General features: G+C 42.9%; 1 protein-coding gene across 1 annotated transcript; it reads left to right on the forward strand.

Moving 5' to 3' along the window:
• Positions 1 to 253: 253 nt before the first annotated feature.
• Positions 254 to 3,749, forward strand: LOC135410176 (toll-like receptor 7). The gene has a single exon (XM_064646620.1). It carries the CDS (start codon positions 263 to 265, stop codon positions 3,386 to 3,388), a length of 3,126 nt encoding a protein of 1,041 aa, XP_064502690.1. The 5' UTR covers positions 254 to 262; the 3' UTR covers positions 3,389 to 3,749.
• Positions 3,750 to 19,649: the final 15,900 nt, after the last annotated feature.

Below are 19,649 nucleotides of genomic sequence, written 5' to 3' on the forward strand. Positions count from 1 at the left end.
GTAAATTTCAATCACCTGTGTTGCCACTTTTTCAGTAGATTTTTTTACCAATTCCTTATTTAGAGAGTGATATTTATATTAACGCTGCAATACATCCTGATAATAAAGTAAGGAATACCAACAAAATACCAACAAAACTTATAATCCTACCTGCACTTCTACAAGTGTAGACCTATTTGGTCTGACGCAGTGTGTGGGTGAAATGTTTAATTACCTTAAACTAATACCTGTGCTTCCTTATTTTTAGGTACCTCGTGCAAAGATGTCAAATGCTTTGCTCTTTGTCTTGCTCTTCCTGTTTCCAATGCTGCTGTCTGGGACTTGGTTTCCCAAAACTTTGCCCTGTGATGTTAAATCTTCAGAAGGTACTGTGACAGTGGACTGCACCTACCGGCGTCTCACACAAGTCCCCAGAGGGATCCCTGAAAACGCTACCAACCTCACCCTGAGTATTAACCATATTCCCCATATCTATCCAACATCCTTTGCTCAACTTAAAAACCTCATGGAGATTGACTTCAGATGCAACTGTGTGCCTGTCAGACTGGGGCCCAAAAATCTTATCTGCAACAGAGGACTGGAGATTGAGAATGGCAGTTTTGCTGCCCTGACAAGACTGAAGTCACTGTACTTGGATGCAAACCAGCTGTTGGAAATACCCCGAGGTCTTCCTGCTACTTTAACCCTGCTGAGCCTGGAAGCAAATACTATCTTTTCTATCCAAAAAGCCAACTTGTCAGAGCTAGGAAACATTGAGGTATTGTATCTGGGACAGAACTGTTACTACCGCAATCCATGCAATGTTTCATTTGAGATTGAGGAAACAGCCTTTCTGGAGCTGAAAAAATTAACAATACTATCCCTGAAGTCCAACAACTTAACACATATTCCACCCAATTTGTCATCTACTTTGAAGGAACTGTATATTTACAATAACAGGATTCAAGTGATTCAAGAGCAGGATTTAAGTGCCCTTCCCAACCTAGAAATTCTCGATCTAAGTGGCAACTGCCCACGTTGCTATAATGCCCCATATCCTTGCACTCCCTGCACCAGTGGCTCGATTCAGATACATTCAAAGGCTTTTGATTCCTTGAAAAATTTAAGAATTTTGCGACTTCACAGTAACTCTCTCCAGAGCGTACCCCGCAGTTGGTTTAAAAACATCAAGAACCTCAAAGAACTTGACCTCTCCCAAAATTTCCTCATGAAGGAGATTGGAGATGCTCAGTTTTTGAAGTTTGTCCCCAGCCTGGTGGAGCTTGATCTGTCCTTTAATTTTGAACTCCAGTTGTATTCTCCCTTCTTGAAACTGTCTGAGACATTTTCTTCCCTCTCTAACCTGGAAACCTTGAGGCTCAAGGGTTATGTCTTTAAAGAACTGAGAGAGGAGGATCTACGCCCACTGCTCCGTCTTAGGAATCTCACCGTCTTGGATCTTGGGACTAATTTTATTAAAGTTGCAAACCTGACAGTGTTCGAAGAATTCCCAGCTCTTAAGTTCATAGACCTCTCAGTGAATAAAATTTCTCCTTCTTCAGGGGAAAGCAACTCCAATGGATTCTGCTCTAATCTTGGGTTTTCAGTAGAGCAGTACAACAGGCAAGTACTACAAGAGATGCATTATTTTAGGTATGATGTGTATGGGCGAAGTTGCCGTTCCAAAGATAAAGAGGCTGCTTCCTACCAATCTTCAGTTAAGGAAGATTGTCTGCAATTTGGAAAAACTCTGGATTTGAGCAGAAATAATGTATTTTTTATTAACCCCTCAGACTTCCGGGGACTTAGCTCCCTTACATGTCTCAACTTGTCAGATAATGCAATAAGTCAAACTTTAAATGGAAGTGAATTCTCCTACTTGTCTGGATTGAAATATCTGGATTTTTCTAACAACAGGGTTGACTTGCTGTACCAAACTGCTTTCAAAGAGCTAGAACATTTAGAAATTCTTGACCTGAGCAATAATCAACATTATTTTCTGGCAGAAGGTGTTACTCATGTGCTTAATTTTGTGAAAAACCTCGACCATTTGAGGAAGCTGATGATGAACGATAATGACATTTCTACCACCATTAACACAGGAATGGAAAGCCAATCTCTTCAAATTTTAGAATTTAGAGGAAATCGTTTAGATGTTTTATGGATGGATGGCAATGCTAGATACTTATCCTTCTTCAAGAATTTGACCAGCCTGGAAGAACTGGATATTTCCTTCAACTCACTCAGTTTTTTGCCTCCCACTGTTTTTGAAGCAATGCCTCCCAAACTCAAGCTCCTCAACTTAACCAATAATCAATTGAAGAGTTTCAACTGGGAAAACCTCCACTATCTGAAGAAACTAGTAACTCTGGACCTGAGCAATAACCTTCTGACCACTGTTCCCCGAGAACTGTCCAATTGCTCCTCATCACTGCAAGAACTGATGCTCCGAAACAATCATATTCATCAGCTAACCAAACATTTTCTCAGAGGTGCTTTTAAACTGAGGTATTTGGACCTCAGCTCAAACAAGATTGAAATAATTAAGAAATCTAGCTTCCCTGAAAATGTCATCAACAACCTGAAGATGCTGCTTTTGCATGGCAACCCTTTCAGGTGCAACTGCGAGGCCGTGTGGTTTGTCTGGTGGATCAATCAGACTCAGGTGACTATTCCTCTTCTGGCCTCAGACGTGACCTGTGCTGGCCCAGGGGCACATAAGGGAAGGAGCGTGGTTTTCTTGGATCTGTATACCTGTGAGCTGGACACCTCGTATTTGATCCTGTACGCTCTATCAGCTTCAACCGTCCTCAGCTTTATGGTGCTTGCGGTGACGAGCCATCTGTACTTCTGGGATGTGTGGTATAGTTACCATTACTGCACCGCCAAGCTGAAGGGCTATCGGCGTTTATCTTTACCAGATGCCTGTTACGATGCTTTTATTGCCTATGACAATGAAGATCCAGCTGTGAATGACTGGGTGATGGAAGAACTGGTTAGAAGGCTGGAAGACCGAAAAGCCAGGCAGTTCAATTTATGCCTGGAAGCAAGGGACTGGCTCCCGGGACAGCCGGTCTTTGACAACCTTTCCCAGAGCATTCAGCTGAGCAAAAAGACTGTATTTGTGCTGACCAATAAGTATATTAAAAGTGGCAGTTTCAGGACAACCTTTTACATGGCCCACCAGCGGCTTCTAGATGAAAAACTGGATGTCATTGTCTTGATATTTCTTGAGAAGGTTTTGCAGAAGTCGCGCTATGTCCGTCTGAGGAAGAGGCTGTGTCGAAATTCTGTCCTGGAATGGCCAACTAACCCTCAGTCTCAGCCCTTCTTCTGGCAGTGCCTGAAAAATGCCATAGCTACAAACAATTTGCTGGCTTATAACAAGCTTCTCCAAGAAACTGTTTAGCTCTACCCTTCCCCATAAAATTTGTTATGATGCGCATGCACCTTGCTTGGGATTTATTACTGCACAGCAAGAGATAATGCACTACACCCTGGAAGTCACTGGTTTAGAACAAAATTGCCACTTCCAGCTTTCAGTTCACTAGAGGCCTCTAGCATCTCCTGTGGTTGGGTCAAGTGTGGGTTAGACACTTTATCAACATACTCGACTACACAGACTGCAGGAGAGACCATGCCTGAAATTGCTGCTGTTCAGATATTGTTGGAGTAAATGTGATTTTCATAGAAAATTTTAGTTTCTGTATTTGAGGTATTTATGAAAAACAAGAGAAATGCTTGCTGGCATATTTGTCTCTGAAAATGCATTTAGTAAAACTCATGCTTTGATCTTAGGAGTTGGGAAAATACAAGGTTTCTTCTCTTTTCGTGTTAGGATTCCAGCTTCTGAGTCTGCCACTTCTGTCCGAGTGGGGAACAGTCCTAATCTCTGGGGATAAGAAATTCTGTTGAGGCTTCTGTCAGAGGTTTGTGTCTGGTACAGGAACTCTCCCACTGTTGCACTGCCAAAAACCTCGTAAATCTGAAGAAACTTTGAAGAATGTGTGTGGACTAAAATAGGAAGGTGTCTGAGAAACAAGTTCAGAAGGGTTTGTAGGCTGTGGGTGGGAAGGAGTTATAAGATAAAGGGAGTCCTTGTGCATGGAGCTGCTGCATGGAAGCACGAAGAGGGATTAGGATAGCAGATAGGCAGAGGGAGAGGCACAAGGCAGATGGACAAAATCAATTAGACCACAGACACAAAGAAATAGATTATCTTCCAGATCCCTTCCAATCCAAACCATTCTATGATCTCAGCTGCCTCTGGTGGTTCCTTTCCTAGCTTTCCTGTCTGGTCCTTTCTTTAAATAGTTCCTTTTTGATTTAGTTGTAGGCAAGCAGGCAAGATCACAGACACAAACAAGAAAACTAATGTTCATATAATAATATTACAGATAGTTAAGGGTGTTTTTCCTCCAAATTTATCATAGTGGTGTTACTAATTAGCAACAGAAGCAGGAGAAAGAGCAGGGCCTATTTAGAAGAGTGAGTGTTTTATGGTTTTATTTTGACATTGGAAGAAGGATCTGGGGAACTACAGGCCTGTCAGCCTGACACCGGTGCCAGGGAAGGTCGTGAAGATCATCTCTAATGCCATCATGCAACAAGTACAGGACAACCAGGGGGTAAGGTCCAGCCAGCATGGATTTATGAAGGGCAGGTCTTACTTGACCAATCTGATCTCCTTCTGTGACAAAATGACCTGCTTAGTAGATGATATTATTGTCTAGATATTAGTAAAGCCTTTGACATTATTTCCCATAGCATTCTCCTAGAGAAACTGTCTTATCATGATGTGGACAGATGTACTCTTCACCAGGATGGCCTGGCCCAGAGAAAGGTGGTGAATGGAGTTACATCCAGCTGGCAGCTGATCACTGGTGGTGAAAAAGAACTTGGGGCTGCTGATTGGCAGCTGGCTGAACATGAGCCAGCAGTGTGCCCAGGTGGCCAAGAAGGCTGGTGGCATCCTGGCTTATATCAGATATAGTATGGCCAGAAGGACTAGGTCAGTGATTTTCCAACTGCACTCAGGAGGCTGCACTTCAAATTCTGTGTTCAGTTCTGGGCCCCTCACTACAAGAAAGACATTGAGGTGCTGGAGGGTGTCCAGAGAAGGGCAACAAACCTGGTGAAGGATCTGGAACAGAAGTCCTATGAGGAATGGCTGATGGAGCTGGGATTATTTAGGCTGGAGAAAAGGAGGCTGACAGGAGATCTTATGGCTCTCTATAACTACCTGAAAGGATGTTGTAGTGAGGTGGGAGTCAATCTCTTCTCCCGGGTAGCAAGTGACAGGATGAGAGGAAATGGCCTGAAGCTATGCCAGAGTAGGTTTACATTAGATATCATGAAAAAAACATGTGGATATGGCACTTGAGGATACACTTGAAGGGTAAACATAGTGGTGGTGCTGAGCTGACAGTTGGAATTGGTGTTCTTGAAGGCCTTTCCAACCTTAACAATTCTATGATTCTGTGGTTTCTCATGGCTGTCTGTAAACCTAAACAATTTGTGTCTCTAAATAGAACATGATCTCTAATACAGCTATCTTCATGAGGTAGAATCATAGAATAATACCATGGTTTGGGTTGGAAGAGACCTTAAAGATAATTCCATTCAAATGTCTTGCCATGGGCAGGGACACTTTCCACTTCACCAGATTGTTCAAACCCCTATCCAACCTGGCCTTGAATACAAGGATGGGGCATCCACAGCTTCTCTAGGCAACCTGAGTGTGTCACCACCCTCACATTAAAGAATTTATCAATTATATCTAATTTAAAGTTACCCTCTATCAGTTTAAAGCCGGTTGGTCACTGACATAGAGGGTGACAACCCCTCCTCATCTCCCCTGCCTGTCCTTCCTGAAGAGCCTATATCCTTCCATTCCAACACTTTAGTCATAGGAGCCATCTCACCTAATCTCCGTGATGCCAATAAGATTATAGCCCTTTAGGTTTACACACTTTCCTAATTCCTCTTGTTTATTCCCAATACTGTGAGAGTTTGCACAGAGGCATTTGAGTCCCCAGCTTAATCATGGAATATCTTGAGTCAGAAGGGACACATAAGAATTACTAATCATAGAATCATAGAATCATAGAATCATAGAATCATAGAATCGATTGGGTTGGAAGCGACCTCCGAGATCATCGAGTCCAACCCTTGGTCCAAATCCAGTCCATTTACTAGATCATGGCACTCAGTGCCACGTCCAATCTGCGTTTAAAAATCTCCAGGGATGGTGAATCCACCACCTCTCTGGGCAGCCCATTCCAATGCCTGATTACTCTCTCTGTAAAGAATTTTCTCCTGATATCCAACTTAAATTTCCCCTGACGGAGCTTAAGCCTGTGCCCCCTTGTCCTGTTGCTGAGTGCCTGAGAGAAGAGACCAACCCCCACCTGGCTAGAACTTCCCTTCAGGTAGTTATAGACGGTGATGAGGTCACCTCTGAGCCTCCTCTTCTCCAGGCTAAACAACGCCAGCTCCCTCAGCCTCTCCCCATAGGACTTATGCTCCAGTCCCTTCACCAGCCTTGTTGCCCTTCTCTGGACCCGCTCCAGCACCTCAATATCCTTTCTGAACTGAGGGGCCCAGAACTGAACACAATACTCCAGGTGTGGCCTCACCAACGCAGAGTACAGGGGAAGGATCACTTCCCTGGTCCTGCTGGCCACGCTATTTTTGATACAGGACAAGATCCCATTGGCCTTCTTGGCCACCTGGGCACACTGTTGGCTCATGTTGAGCTTCCTGTCAATTAGTACCCCCAGGTCCCTTTCTGCCTGGCTGCTCTCCAGCCACTCTGTGCCCAGCCTGTAGCACTGCATGGGGTTGTTGTGGCCAAAGTGCAGGACCCGGCACTTGGCTTTATTGAACTTCATCCCATTGGAATCAGCCAGTTCAACACTCTGCTCCTTCCAGGACTATTTAAAAATAAACCATATCACTAGAAGTGTCATCCAGATAGCCCTCGAACTCTGACAGGCTTGATGCTGTAGCCATTTCCCTGGGGAGCCTGTTCAAGCAATTGACCAATCTCTCAGTGAAAAACCTTTCCCTAATGACCAGTCTGGACTTCCCTTGACACAACTTCATATCATTCCTTGTGTCTTGATGCCTAAAATGGAAGAAAAATTCTCTTCTGGCCTATTCAAGAAGTGTGTCAGAGATTCATCTTTGTCTTGCTTTACCTTGTATAATTTTGACCAATTTATTGCTTTCAGAATAACGTCTTATACCATACACTACCCAGTTCTGATAGGGTCTCAACCTCTCTATCTGTTCTACTACATTGGGATCCCATCTTGAATCTCGTAAAGGAAAATGATCCCTGATTGTCCCTTGAAGGTTTCCTGCCTCTATTCCAGCTTCAAGCTACGCTCAAGCAGCTCACTGATCTGTCTCTTTCTCTGTTTTGTCAAGTAATGTGTCCATCATAGCCTTTAAATCATAATGGCAGTTCCGCAAGGGGGCAGATCTGGGGAGGATCAAGGATCGGATAATTGTCGTATTGGATGGATTAGTCCAATAAAATTATAGGACACCTGGATACTCATGCACACCTATGTATTGCATGCATCTGAAGACCTTCATTAAAGTACTGCTCTCTATCTTATCTATACTAACTAATATTGTTTGGAGAATTTTTCTTCCATTTTAGGCATCATTATCACTGGTCACCAGAGAGAGGAGATCAGCACCTTCACCTCAGTTGCATCCCTTGAGGAAACTGTAGACCACAATGAGGTCGTCTGTCAACCTTCTCTTCTCTGAGGTGAACAAGCCAAGTTCAGCTGCTACTCTTGTTCTCAAGGCCTTTCACCGTCTTGATCACCATCTTCTGGACACGATCTAATAGGTTGAGTTTTTTAATATTGAGGTGCCCCAAACTGCATGCAGTACTTAAGGTGGAGTTGCACCAGTGCAGTGCAGAGTGGGACAGGCACTTCCTTCGACTGGCTGTCAATGCTCTGCTTGATGCACCCCAGGGTATTGCTGGCCCTTTTGCCTGCCAGGACACTCTGTTAATTCAATTCAACTTGCCATCAACCCAAACTTCCAGATCTTTTTCTGTGGGGCTGCTCTCTAACCTCTCATCCCCCAATGTGTATGTATAGCCAGGATTAATCTGTCTCAGGCATTTGTTCTTGTTAGGTTTTGCATTGTTGGTGATTGCCCAGCTCTCTAGTCTATCCAGATCTCTTTGTAAGGTCTCTCTACCCTCAAGGGAGTCAAAGTTCCTCTTATTTTATTACCATCAGCGAACTTCCTTAGAGTGTATTCAATCCCTGTATCCAGATAATTTAAAAAAATATTCCAGAGCACTGGTCCTACAACTGAGCCCTGGGGAACCCCACTGGTGACTGGCCACCAATCTGATGTAACCCCATTTATGGCAACCCTTTGAGCCCAAACCAGTATATTAGGGACTTGTCTGGCTGCACACTGGACAATTTGTCCAGAAGGGATTGTGAGAAACAGTATCAAAAGCTTTCTTAAAGTCCAAAAATCCCCACACATCTACTGGTTTCACTTTGTCAGCTAGATGGACAAGCTTGTCATAAAAGGAAATTAAGTTAGTTAAACAGGAATTTCCCTTTGTGGTTATGAGCTGGCTATGACCAGTGACTACATTGTCTCTCAAGTATTTTTTAACAACTCCCAGAATAAACTTCTCTGTGATTTTACTGGGCACTGAAGTGAGACTGACAGGCATGTAATTACTGGGGTCTTCCTTCTTACCCTTCTTGAAAACTGGGACAACATTTGCCAGCTTCCAATTGAATGGGACCTCTGCAGACTCCCAAGACAGTTGAAAAATAATGAAGAAAGACCCTATGACAACATCATCCAGCTTTTTCAGTACATTGGGATGAATCTTGTATGGAGCCAGGTGGAGCAACAAGTCTCATAAAGGTTCAGATTTGGCTGGCAGTTTATCAGTCCCCCAGTCATGGTCTTCCAGTACAGGGCTCCAGGGGTCCCAGGGCCCCTCATTGTGTTGAAGACAGAGCCGAAGAAGGCAGTAAACTCCACTTTGCCTATGTTTTAGAATATCCCTGCTCATCCAAGGTGGACTTTTGCCTGCTTGCTTGACTTCCAAGAGTTTGAAATTGCCTCCTTCTGTGCTCTGAAGAGATGGCTTTTAAAAAGTGACTAGCCTTCATGGAGCCCGATACCTTCAAAAGCAGATTCCCAGGGGACCTTACTAATTTGCTCCTTCAGCAGTCAGAATTCTGCTCTCCCCATATCTAGTTTTGCTGCCAAACTGTTGTCTAAAAGATCAAGGAGAAAAAAAGACTCCAGGTTGGAGAAAAGATAAGGAGAGCAGAGCTTTAATGAGCCTTGGCCCACAGAGATACAAACCCACACGCGTGTGTTCGGACACAGATTCTATGATTTTATAATGATGTCCATCCAGCCCCCATTCAACCACCTCCTGGTTCTGCCTCATTCCCCCCAGCACACCCCCTTGGGAATTGAGTCTGGGGGACTTTGGGACCCCTCTTTCATCATCTTCATCCTCCTCGGAGCACATTGAATCCTTGGAGGCCCTCCAAAGTTCCGGGCTTAAAGGTCACTTTTGCCTATGTTTACATCCTTGGTGCAGGCCTTAAGGTGCTTTTCTGCAATTCCACCTTGAAAAGAAGACTAAACAGCTAACAGAATTTTGAGGGATTGATATGGGATGGGGTTTGGTATGTGAAACCGTTAAGCTACAGCCATTACTTTTACTGGAAAATACTGGTAAGAGATATAATACAGTGAGACAGTAAAAGAATGCATGTTAATTATGCTGATAGAGACCTCAGTGTGGAAATGATACCTGAGTTATGTGCTGCTGTAGTTACTTCTACTGGAAATACTGAGATATTAAAATCTACATCCACTACATAGCTACTTCTAAAATCTATAAAAATTAAAAAATCAAAAAATCAAAACCTCTGAGGCATCAGTCCCCCCTTTAGAGACTGAACAAAACTTAAAGATCTTGTCCAATCTCTACTACTTATACCTAGCATTATACCAAAGAGATGACCAGTATCTACATCATTGGTTCATGCAATGAGCTATTATACAAACACTAACTATGTATATCAGTGATATAAACAGTTTTTTTATCCATGTCCAGTTTGGTAATCATGAAGTAAGTTTGTGGAGAATGTCTCCCAAACCCAGTGAGACATCTTTGAGAGTTGCCTGATGTAGAATTTTGGTGTGTTTCCGAATTGCAGCCAAATCTTTATTAATTCTTCCACTTTGGTCTATGTAAGAACAGCAACTGGTGTTGATGACCTTACACACGCCTCCTTGTGAGGCTAGCAAAAAGTTGAGAGCCATTTGGTTTTGTAGTACAATACAGGACAAACTGTGGGCTTCCTCTTGTAAAGCTACGATTGCATCTGAAGCCTGATTTTGAATTTGTTCAATAACAATTGCCTTTTCCAATTCACTTACTCCTAAAGATGGGATCAAGGCCCTAACTATGCTGTGAAAAAGCGTGGGACATGCAACAATGTGAAGGTCAACTACTTTGTAGTCACTATGACCAATCCCCTCTTGCCCATGAACCCCTCTCTGTTTACAAACAACAAATCTCAGTGGCCACATTTCATACCTCCACCAAGAAATCATCTTCAACATGTTTCAGGAATGCTTGTCTCCATCATATCATATGGTATTGATATCTGGGAAGTTAAAATCACCCATAAGGACAAGGGCAGTTCATTCAGATATATTCCCTAATTGTTTATAGAATATTTCGTCAGTGTTGTGGTCCTGGATGTGTGGTTGATAGTAGAGTCCCACAACATCCATCTTCATCCTTACCCAAAGACTCTCAACCATGTCATCACCAAAAGCAGGTACCATACAATTCAACCCCTCTCTTATACACAGATCCATCACCTGCCTTGTGTGCCCTGCCAATCCTTCCTGAGGAGCCTATAACACAGTAACACAATGAATTAACAGTATTGTTTTATTTGGTAAAGAAATTTCTTAAATATAAGATAATTTAACCTATATTACTCTGCAATTAAATTGTTAACCCCCAACTCTAACCACATAATTTTACCAAAGCTACTGCCCAAAAAGTATACAATACAGTTAATGCATGATATCAATTCAGTTGCTTTATAGATCATATCTCTGTTCCAAATAAAATGCTGAATCATTTGCCTTTTCTGTGCACAAGTCCTATAAATACAGCTTCAAAATTACTTGTGCCAAGAGATTGCTTCTGCTTCTATTCTAATCTTTCAAAAGAATCTCTTTTTTTGGAGACCGTGCCCTGCACAGGCCAAATGGGGAAGAATGTAGGCATCGACTCTCATGTCAACCTTGTTCATGAATTGTGCTGCAGCTGTCTTGGACATACAGATGAACTGTTAATCACGCCAGACTGGCACACATCTTTATAATAAGGTGTCCTTCTTCTTTTTATGGTCTGACAGAAGGGATACAATGTTTAAATTTCCTTGGGAGTCTGAGTTAACATTTCATGAGCAGTTGAAGTTTGTATTTCTCAGATGGTTGTAAGTAAACCTACTCAACGCTATTTAACAGAATGAGATGGGGGAAAGAGCAGAAGGAAAATGGCAGAATTAAGCTTACTGTGTCTGCTGCCTTTTGCGCACTTGAAACGCTTATGAAGAGTTATGGGTGAATTCCAGCAGCTCTGTGAAAACCACATCCATTTTGACAGAATTAAAGCTGTGGAAACAGAGAATTGTGAGGTGTTTGGCGTTTAACGCTCTATGCTCTCCCCTCCATGCCTGGATTCTGATCTGAAGATCAGCTAACAGTTCAGCCTGGTGGGAAACATTCCTCATTCAGCAGCATCATTTTGAAATGATGAAAAAAGCCACATTGCATAGCATAAGTTAGAGGATTTAGCTCATATTTGTCTAGAAACCTTATTTTGCCTTGTTCTCCTGCCTTCGTGGAAGTACACGTTTTTGCCTTTCAGAGTACCTGACATCTGCAGCCTTTCTGGAACCTCTTGCCATAGACTCCAGGGGTTTTAAGTGTCAGATGTTGAGAGGCTGTTGCTGAAGCAGTGGACTGTTGGGAGTGAAATCTGAGCATGTTTTCACTGTACAAGACTCTCTCTCAGTTGCTTGTCAGGCGTCTGCTGTCAATGCCAATGCTGTGGTCTCTGGTGTGTTGAGTGATGCCCCACACAGCCCGGTGTGGAAGAGGATTGGGGAGGCAGATCCAGAGGAGCTCTTGAGTGGAGAAAAAGCCAGGTTAATAAACTAACTAAAAAAATATGAAAAAGAAAAAAAGGCAAGTGCAAAAAGCCATCACTCACTGCTTCCTGCCAGCAGAGCAACACCCAGCTGACATCTCTGTGACAGCTGGTTTAGCTAAATCCCCATCCCTCCACCCTCCACCCCAATTTTATTGCTGGGCATGGAACCATAATGGCTTGGGTTTTCCTTTTGGTCCACTGGGCTCTGGAAACTTGGCTGTGACCCCTCCCAGACTTTTGCCCACCCACAGCCTGCTCACCAGTGTGAGAAGGCCTTGAGCCTCTGCAAGTTCCCAAAACGGGCATAATGCTGGTGTATTATAAACACTGCTTTGGTCACCAGTCTAAAGCACAGCACCATAGGGGCTGCTGTGGAGAGAATGGGCTCTGTTCCAGCCAGACCCACTGCAGTTGTGTGTGACAAATGCGGTGTGATTGTGGACACTCATCCGTCTCTTCTCCAGGCCTGAGTTGTGCTGTATTTGTAAGAAAATGTAGAAGATGGAAAAGGATAAAAGACCTTGCACAGAACAGGTACATCACAGAGATTTGCTGCATTCCCTGCTCAAATTAGGAGTTTTACTCACACACATATACATACACATAAAGGATCTCTAGCACAGGAGCTAGTAGGACTCATTGATAGAGCTTTAAACTAGCTTGGAAAGGGGAAAGGGGAAAACCCAGGCTCATCAGTGATGAGTGATGGGATGGTGTGCCAAAATGTGAGAAAACCAGCACTAATGGAATGCCTCAATCTGCTTCATGAGGTATTGCCTACAATGTACCACACCTGAAATGTTTCTACACCAATGCACACAGCATGAGGAACAAACAAGAGGAGCTTGAAGCTTTGGCCCAGTCCCAGAGATTTGACATCATTGACATAAGTGAAACCTGGTGGAATGGGTCCTGTGACTGGAGTGCCCTGTCGGATGGTTACAGGCTCTTCAGAGGGATAGGCAGAGCAGAAGAGGTGGACGATTGGCACTGTATGTAATAGAAGGATTAGAATATATGGAGCTCCTAGTTGACAATGGCACAGTTGAGAGCCTCTAGGTAAGAATCAAGGGGCTCCTCATACAGATTCCACTCAAGGCCCTTCAAGTGACATGGGAAGAGTTCAGTGATACTGCTTGCCACTGTAGGGAGAAAATTCATGTGTCCAAAGCTCAACTGGAGTTGAACCTCCCAGAAATGTGGCAGACAATAAAAAGAGGTTTTTCAAATATATTAATGGTAACAGTGTAGAAATATCAGGCAGTATAGAAATATCATTGGCCTGTCTCAGGATGAGGATGATCACCTCACAAACAGGGACAGAGACAAGGCAGAGGCATTTAAAGCTTTCTTTGCCTCTGTCTTCAAGACAGATGACGGACCAAGGGAGTCTCAGTGTCCTGAGCTGGAGGACCATGACTGTGAAAATTATCAACTCCTAGTCAACCCTGAATTTTGTGGGACCCACTGCTCCAGCTGGTTTCCTACAAATCTATGGGGCCTGACGAGATTCATCTCAGAATTCTCAAAGAGCTGAATGATGTTATCTCAAAACCTCTCTTGATAATTTTTGTGCAGTCTTGGGAATCTGGAGAGGTCCCAGCTGCCTGGAAGCTGGTGATTGTTCCAATTTTCAAGAAAGGTAAGAAGGAGGACCCCAGAAACTACAGGCCTGTTAGTCTCACTTCAGTGCTCAGGGAAGTTATGGAGAAGATTGTTCTGGGAATTACTGAAAAAGACCCGAAAGACAATGCAGTCATTGGTCACAACCAGCACAGCTTCATGAGAGGAAACTCTTGCTTATCCAACGTGATTTCCTTTTATGACAAGGTAACCCACCTAACTTGATCAAGGGAAGCCAGTTGATGTGATCTTTTAGGATTTCAGTAAAGTTTTTGATACTGTCTGTCACATATCCTGTACAAAATGTCCATCATACATCACACATCATGTGGGGGGTGAGCAATTGGCTCACGGGTCAAGCACAGAGGGTAACAGTGAATGGGGGAACATTGGACTGGTGACCTGTCACTAGTGGGGTTCCACAGGGCTCCATCTTGGGCCCTGTGCTCTTCAACATCTTCATAAATGACTTGGACAAAGGACTGGAAGGGATACTGAGCAAGTTTGCAGATGATACAAAACTGGGAGGAGCTGTTGACTCCCTCAAAGGCAGGGAGGCCCTGCAGAGAGACCTTGACAAATTACAGGACTGGGCAATCATCAACCACATGAAGTTCAATAAGGGAAAGTGCTGGATTCTGCACCTGGGATGGGCCAACCCCAGCTGTACAGATAGACTGGGGAATGAGATGATGGAAAGCAGTGCTGTGGAAAGGGATCTGAGGGTCCTGGTTGAAGGCAAGTTGAATATGAACCAGCAGTGCCCTGGTAGCCAGGAGGGCCAAACATGTCCTGGCAGCACCAGGCAAAGCATCGCCAGCCGGTCGAAGGAGGGGATTGTCCCCCTCTGCTCTGCACTGGCACCTTGAATATTTTGTACAGTTTTGGGCACCACAATATAGGAAAGATATCAGGCAATTTGAGAGTGTCCAAAGGAGGGCAACGAAGATGATGAAAGGCCTTGAGGGGAAACCATATAAGGAGTGGCTGAGGTCACTTGGTCTGTTTGACCTGGAGAAGAGGAGTCTGAGGGGAGACCTCATTGCGGTCTACAATTTCCTTGTAAGAGGGAGAGGAGAGGCAGGCCTCTTTTCTATATCTCTTCTCTGCTGTGACCAGTGTCAGAACCCAAGAGAATGGCCTGAAGTTGCATCAGGGGAGGTTTAGGTTGGATATTAGAAAAAGGTTCTTCACCCAGAGAGAGGGTGGTTGGACACTGGAACAGGCTCCCTAGAGAAGTAGTCACAGCATTAAGCTTGACAGAGTTCAAGAAGTGTTTGGACAATACTCTCAGGCACATGGTGTGACTCTTGGAGTCACTGTGCAGGGCCAGTAGTTGGACTCAACAATCCCTGTGGGTTCCTTCCAACTTGGCATATTCTATGATTCTATGTCTGTACCTGTTTGCAGGGTCCATAGTGGGTGGCTTTGGCAGAATGATGATGGTGTTAATTTGTAGTTACAACTAAAGCATGTGTTGTGGCAGGATATTATGATTAGTATAGCACAGAAATTATTTTTAAAATGGCACAAGATTTCTACAAACCAAGTCAATGTAGTACAATCTATAAGTAGTGTAATATAGAATTTATAATACATCCTTGCTTATGATTTCTAGTGACTTAAACCCCCTGCAGATCAAGTCAAATTTTGGTCCACAGTTTGCTGCATCAATATCACAATTATGATCTAGACTCACAAAATATGTATATGCATCATTCATTTCATCCTCGGAGTATGCAAATGATGGTAGAATTGTCTCTGCCACTGGAGGGTGTTGGGTCCCACTGTCCAGCAGCAGCTCAGGTCCAAGTACCCCCATTATGCCTTGCAACCAATTGGATCTCTAGACAGTGCTCCATGTGCTGCTCCACTTCTCCTCCCTCTTCTGGGGTGGCCTGGTAAACTATGGGCCTGGGACCCTCCAGGACAATAAGGAGGGGAGGAATTGACCTGGTGCCCAAAAATCTTGAGGCTGGGAGGGAGGGGAAAAAATGTCTGTATGGATTTTCTTCTGGGTTCACACACCTCCAGAGCCTGAGAATGAGGCTCAAGAGAATATGACCCACTCAGTCACAGGTGCTGCTTGCCTGATAAAATGTTGTTAGTTAGCCACATGACCAGGGGGCAGAGTAGAGCGTACCAGTCACAGTGGTACACATCAACTCTTCACTTCCAGAGTTACTTTTGAGGAAAAGTGGGAGTGAGGCATGTACCACTGCCCCTCAGCTCTGAGGAGACCCTTGAGGCTTGCAGGGGTATGGTCCAGAGAACAATGGTGTGAGGGTAAAGGGAAAATCTGCCCCTGTGGCTCTGGAACAGGCTCCAGGGCCTGGGAGGAAGGGCATGGGGAATGTGAGTGGAAGCCTGCACCACTGTAAGTGACAGGCCTTTGTCCTCGGTTACACGAGTTAAAACACTTAGGACATTGTTTAATGGTGTATCTGCAACCATATCTACATATACATATATATACACTACACAATATATATTCCTATAGCATATAGATATTTTGCATATGTAAAACTACACATAGAGGTAGAAAGGAAATCAATTAATTTCAAGTGCAGTTCATGAACTTAGAATCAAAATAACCTCTATTGAGTAGTAGCCCTTACACATAGAAATGTCATGCACAGTTGTTTGAAAGACAATATCAAGGCCTATGATAAATGAGAATATCATATTTCATGATAAATTGATATTATTGGGTGTTTAATATGAGCTTCATTACAGTTACTTGCTTGCTGATATGGAGCTGCTTTCCTGCTATGTGATTTGTTTGGGTCCAGCAGTGTCTGAGTTCCATGTTGTTCTGCAGACATTGTTCCAGTACTCCCTCACTGCCTTTGCCTGAGAAAAACCAGGAGGATTACCCAATTCATGGTAGAATTATCTACATGAAATTTTTCAAAGCAGTGGTCCTGCAGGCTAGTAATTTCATCACTAAGAAGTAGGATTCCAATTACAAGTCCCAAAATTCCTCTGAACCGGCCAGTTTTATTATTTGCCAGCAGTTCCTTCATTAGCGTGCCCCACTGCTTCCAACATTACTGCCTTGGCACTCCAGAGAAAGGTAGGGATGCCCTCTCTGGCTACTCTATCTTATCAGTCTCTTGGGAAGAAGCAAAAGGAGAGGTGTAGCTGCATTGCTGACCCTGGAGAGCCTGGAAAATAGCTCCATCTTATTTCAGGTGTTTCTGGATGCCTTCTGCCTCTCTTGAAGGTAACTCACTTTCAGTAAAAGTGGCAGGCACCTTTGCTTCCAGAACACAAGTTTAACCTGTTGTAAACACCAGTCAGTCAGTCTTGGCACGGATGTAGCCTGGGGCAGCCTCAGCTTTCAGAAATGGCCAAATCTATTTCTGTGGTACAGGAGGCTCCCTCAGAGGTACCTCAGTGCCCTGGGTGGTTTGGGTCTCCTCCCTCACCAGAGCTCTGAGTGCTCCTCTGCCCTTGTTTTTGGCCAATCTCCTCCACTGCTGTCTTCTCCTTATTGTTTTGGTTACTTTTAGTGCTTGCAAACACATTTCTGCAACTAGTATCAGCAACAGCAATTTGAAGAGTCAACTTAGGTATTTCAAAAATTGAGTAACTTAACTAGTTTCCTTGAATAATTTCCTGGGTAAATTATGCAATCTCACAGTGAATGTTGTATTAACCATGAATATGAGGGGTTGTATCCTCACTCTTTATATGAGGATTAGCACTTTAGAGAAAAGATTTTCTCTAGAACTTTAAGTAAATTATCCGTCTTTGAGATGAACAGAGTAGAATCCTGATTTTGATAAATAAGCTAAAGCAACTTGCAGTTTTCATTTAGAACACAAAGGGAAAAAAACGGAAATGGGAGTTCACTAATCTGATTACAAGCCAACTGACAAACAAACTTTTACATAAAAGGTTAAGGCATTTAAAGACACCTGCTTTATTTTAAATTGTATTCTTTGCTCAGTGAGGCAGCAGTATACATTTGCTGTTACCGGTAGGTCTTCCCCTAACACATGATGCAGTAGGAAGTACTTTTCTGCTTTCAGTTTCTTTGTATTTCACAGGAGACTAAAGAGATTTTGCGCAACATCTGAGGAAAATTTGAACTTTTGAAATCAGTAAATCAGGCACTCCCTGTGCCTCTAAAAATCAAATTATAGTTCAGAAGTTCTTGACTTATGAACTCCCCTGAATTTACCCTGCTTCCAACTCGTTGAAGGGAAATATTTTACTTCCCACATTTCTTAGGTAAAAAAAGCCAAAACAAACCAAAAAACAAAGAAGTGCTCTGCATTTCCATTAGCATTCAGCTAAAGCTACAGTTTCACTTTACATAGAATTGAAACCCCTTGAGTTCTTCACTGGATGACAATAAGTTCCTAATATAAAAAAAAAAAAATCAGGATTATTCCAAATGAAAATGCTAAGTGTTGATACAACTATTAAAATTTCCACAGTTTTTAGGCATAAACTGTGAGAAAGATCTCTGAAATCATTGAGCACCTATCAAAAATTCCAGCATTGGGTGACTGGATACTGTGATTTAGAAAACCTACTTGCAACTAAAGCAAGTGGACATTAAGCATCTCATATTCCAGTGTCATGTACCAGGTCTGTGGTTGGATGCTTGAAGAAATAAGCATTCTCAATCCAGCTTGTGTGCACTCTCCCATGCAGTTTTTGTCTTTTTGTATTCAGTTTTCTATGCCCTTACCATTACCCTTTTTCTCTTGGTTTTGGTTCCCTTCCATATGTCCCATTAACTTAATAGACATTTCTTTCATAAAGTAATCAGTTTAAGAGATTTGTCTGCTTATATTAGCATGCAAGTGATTCTTAGTAAGATCTGGGTCCTTGAAGCTATTAGCTACAGAAATAAACCCCAAATAATTATTATAAAAATTACTAGACTTTCATGCCAATTAACAATTTTTGTCTCCCTTCATGCGGCTTACAGTAAATATGGAAAAGAAAAAAAGGAACTTGAGCTTCTGCAAATATTTGTTGCTCACATGAATGTTATCCTTACACAATGCATATCTCCTAGCTGATTAATCTCATGGTCTCTCTTTAAATATTTCATAGTTGCCCTCCTTTGGTGTTCAGATGAAGAGAAAGAAGATACTGTGTATACTACTGTTGCCTTGAGTGAGTTATGTCATATTGTACTCTCCTCTACACCTCAGCTGAACCAGTGGGAACAATTTTTATGCTGTTTTCCTCTGCTCCAGTTTACAGTCTCTTCCAGCATCAAATCTGCCAGACCTGAAAGCACACAGAAAATGGTATGTTAAACTTTCATTTTAAATTTGCTCTTAGACGTCTTTTACTGGAACTGTTGTGGAAAACTTTCAAGAACATTTTCTGCTTTTCTATTTCCTAAATGTTCAATTTTGCTATTGTGGTTAGAAGCTGCAGTGCATTGTGACAGGAAAGGAAAGCATTTACTTGCTTTCATACTAACTGGCTATCATTTATCCATGCTACTGTACTTCAGAAAGAGTATAATATCATATTTGCTATTTTCTGTAACTTTTGAGGTGTTACTCTAGCTTTTAGCCCTGTCAACTCTTTACATACATACGAAACCCCTGCAGAAAATCTTTCTTCAGAAACACCTAGTTGTACTGTTGCTGAACATTTGAAGAACACTCTAAATCATTAAGGGTTTTTGCACATGCCCATTAGGATCAGTAGATTACTGCTTTTTGAACTTCTTATGAAGCCAAGTGTAGATCACAGAGAAAAGAACAGTTCACATGCACACTCCAGCTGTACTTTTAAACAA

This window comes from Pseudopipra pipra, chromosome 2 (assembly GCF_036250125.1).
Source record: "Pseudopipra pipra isolate bDixPip1 chromosome 2, bDixPip1.hap1, whole genome shotgun sequence".
Taxonomy (NCBI): Eukaryota; Metazoa; Chordata; class Aves; order Passeriformes; family Pipridae; genus Pseudopipra; species Pseudopipra pipra.